At 46.0% G+C, this 3,253-nt stretch overlaps 1 protein-coding gene across 1 annotated transcript; it reads left to right on the top strand.

Moving 5' to 3' along the window:
• The first annotated feature begins 230 nt into the window (after window positions 1-230).
• Window positions 231-2,109, top strand: LOC120069590. The gene is made up of 4 exons (XM_039021379.1): window positions 231-403; window positions 835-1,102; window positions 1,201-1,362; window positions 1,576-2,109. The coding sequence occupies exons 1-4, from the start codon at window positions 231-233 to the stop codon at window positions 2,107-2,109; spliced, it is 1,137 nt and encodes a 378-aa protein (XP_038877307.1).
• The last annotated feature ends 1,144 nt before the right edge of the window (window positions 2,110-3,253 follow it).

Here is a 3,253-nt window from a genome sequence, read left to right as displayed (position 1 = left end):
TCGGGTCGTTATAGTTGGTATCAGAGTCCATGTTTTGGGTTCTGTAAACTGACTTACTACGTAAGTCTAGATAGTCCTGTGGCCAGTAACGGATTCCTCATCATCGCCAGGTACGTTCTACTAATGAAAGTTTCCATGTATATATGAGGACAGGGATGCAGTGTTTTAAATGCATGATGCCTGAGAAACGCCCAAAAATAGTTAGTTAACGTACGAATTTATGACAGGACATGGCACCTAAACGTAGAACAAGGGAAACAGTTAGAGAAGAAATGCAAGCAGAGAGAGAGGGGAGTAGTCAAACTGCTCCAGCGGCGCCAATTCCGCCTGTGACCCAAGTGGATGAAAAGGCAATAGAAGCTCGAATTAGTGAAGCTGTTGCAACTGCTCTAATGGGGAAACTGTAGGAACTGATCCGTAGCACGATTGCAGGACAACCTACCCAGACTCCGGCTTAGGAGGAACTGGTGCCACCCGAGCCATGACGACAAACCCGTTTGCAGGACAAGGACACGCAGAGCCTGTCTCTTGAGTAAAAAAATCTGAGGGATTTCCAGAAGTATGACCCTCGCCCCTTTGATGGATCGTTTGGGGACCCCACTAAGGTAGAAATGTGGTTGTCATCTATCGAGACAATATTTTGTTTTATGAGATGCCCGGAAGAACACAAACTGCAATGCGCAGTCTTCATGCTGACTGGTAACGCGACAATATGGTGGCATTCGGCAGAAAAGATGATCAATATTGGAGGTGAACTTGCAACCTGGGAATAGTTCAAGGAACGCTTTTATGAGAAGTACTTTTTGGCCAACACCTGATACAATAAGCAGACAGAATTCTTGAACTTGAAGCAGGCCATTATGTCGGTGGAGAATACGAGCAAGAGTTCGATAAGTTTTCTTATTTTGCTCCTGAGCTAGTGGCCATCGAGGTAGCAAGGACCGAGAGATTTATCCAGGGTCTGAGGAGCGGGCTGCGAGGGATGGTGCATGCCTTGGATCTCAAGACGTATGTTGCTGTGCTGCGAGCCGTTGTGAGGATTGATGCCGACTCCCAGGGGGAGAGGAATACAGGAGGTCACTTGGGATTGGGACCTCCACAGGTCAGAAAAGGAAGGCTGAGCACAGGACTCTTGAGCAGCAGCAGAGGGGTCAGAACATAGTACATGCTCCACGTCAGTGGGGACAACACAATACTCAGGATGGGAATGGCAGGGAGGATAGACCAATATGCACCACTTGCAGTAAGCAACACTGTGGACGTTGTTTAGCCGGCTCTGGGATTTGTTTCCGATGTGGCCAGAAGGGTCATATGGCAGATAGATGCCCAAGGAGGAATGTGCCTGAGCATAGAAGCCAGCCTGTAGGCTCATTCAAGGGAGGCTCGAACCGCCAGCAATAGTAGGGAAAGGTACTTTCTACCACTCGGCGTGAGGCCGAGAAGTCAGACACCGTGGTGACAGGTACACTTCCCATTTTGGGACACCATGCTTTTGTTTTATTTGACTCTGGCTCTTCACACTCGTTTATACCTGCTGTATTTGTGAGACATGCCATGTTAGACTCAGAATTGTAGCCATTTGCATTGTCTATTTCCACTCCATCAGGAGAGATCATGTTAGCTACAGAAAAGATAAAAGCATGTCAGGTAGAGGTAGCCAATCGCGCATTAGATGTAACCTTGATAATTTTAGATATGCACGATTTTGATGTTATATTAGGCATGGATTGGTTAGCTGCTAACCATGCCAACATAGATTGCTCCCGTAAAGAGGTCATCTTTAATCCTCCTACAGGAGCTAGTTTTAAGTTTAAAGGGGTTGGGACCGTAGTCCTACTCAAGGTGATATCCATATTGAAGGCCAGTGGGCTATTCGACCAAGGAGCCTGGGGTTTTATGGCCAGTGTGGTGGACACCAAGGAGAATGAAGTTACCTTGACTTCGGAGCCAGTAGTGAGGGATTTTCCAGATGTGTTTCCAGAAGATCTTCCCAGACTGCCCCCGCAGCGGGAGATAGATTTTGCCATTGAATTGAAGCCAGGCACAACCCCTATTTCGAGGGCTTCGTACAGGATGGCCCCGGCAGAGTTGAAGGAACTGAAGGTCTAATTGCAAGAGTTGTTGGACAAGGGTTTCTTCGCCCTAGTGTGTCACCATGGGGTGCACCTGTTTTATTTGTGAAAAAGAAGGATGTATCGTTACGTCTGTGCATTGATTACAGAGAGTTGAACAATATGACCATCAAGGATAACTATCCCCTTCCCAGGATCGATGATTTGTTTGACCAGTTACAGGGAGCTACGGTATTTTCTAAGATTGATATCCGGTCAGGGTACCACCAGCTGAGGATAAAAGACAGTGACATACCCAAGACAGCTTTCCGTTCGAGGTATGGACATTATGAGTTCATAGTGATGTCATTCGATCTAATGAATGCACCAGCAGTGTTCATGGATCTGATGAATAGGGTGTTCAAGGAATTCCATAACACCTTCGTGATTGTTTTATTGATGATATTTTGTTTTATTTCAAGACAGAGGCCGAGCATGAGGAGCATTTGTGGAAAGTTTTAGAGACGTTGAGGGCCAATAAGCTATATGCTAAGTTTTCTAAATGTGAATTTTGGTTGAAGTAGTTATCCTTTCTAGGGTATGTGGTATCCAAGGAAGGTATCTCTGTGGATCCTGCAAAGGTGGAGGCAGTTACAGGTTGGGCTCTTCCAACCACGGTCAGTGAGGTGCGCAGTTTCTTGGGGTTAGCAGGCTACTACAGACGGTTTGTGAAGGACTTCTCTCGCATAGCTGCCCCATTAACTAAGTTGACCCAGAAGGGAGCAACATTTGTTTGGAATGAGGCTCATGAAAACAGTTTCCAGGACCTCAAGCAGAGGCTGGTTTCAGCCCCAGTTCTTACAGTACCGGACGGATCAGGTGGTTTTGTCATTTACAGTGATGCATCCAAGAAGAGGTTGGGATGCATATTGATGCAGCAGGGTAGAGAAGTTGCTTACGCTTCACGTCAGCTGAAGAAGCACGAACAGAATTATCCCATGCATGACTTAGATTTAGCAGCGGTGGTTTTTGCTCTCAAGATATGGAGACATTACTTGTATGGAGAAAAGATACAGATCTTCATCGACCAAAAGAGTTTGAAGTACTTTTTCACTCAGAAGGAGTTAAACATGAGGCAAAGAAGATGGTTGGAGCTAGTAAAGAATTATGGCTGTGAAATTTTGTACCATTCGAGGAAAGCA

Source organism: Benincasa hispida, unplaced genomic scaffold (genome assembly GCF_009727055.1).
Source record: "Benincasa hispida cultivar B227 unplaced genomic scaffold, ASM972705v1 Contig50_2, whole genome shotgun sequence".
NCBI classification, from domain to species: Eukaryota; Viridiplantae; Streptophyta; class Magnoliopsida; order Cucurbitales; family Cucurbitaceae; genus Benincasa; species Benincasa hispida.
This window is presented reverse-complemented; position numbering and strand designations above follow the sequence as displayed.

Excerpts from the sequence above, each read along its gene's own strand:
- LOC120069590 (XM_039021379.1), top strand. The coding sequence starts at position 231 with ATGGCACCTAAACGTAGAACAAGGGAAACAGTTAGAGAAGAAATGCAA. Across the intron at positions 404-834 it reads ACTGCTCTAATGGGGAAACT|AATTCTTGAACTTGAAGCAG; the intron begins GTAGGAACTGAT and ends ATAAGCAGACAG. Across the intron at positions 1,103-1,200 it reads TGGGATTGGGACCTCCACAG|GATGGGAATGGCAGGGAGGA; the intron begins GTCAGAAAAGGA and ends CACAATACTCAG.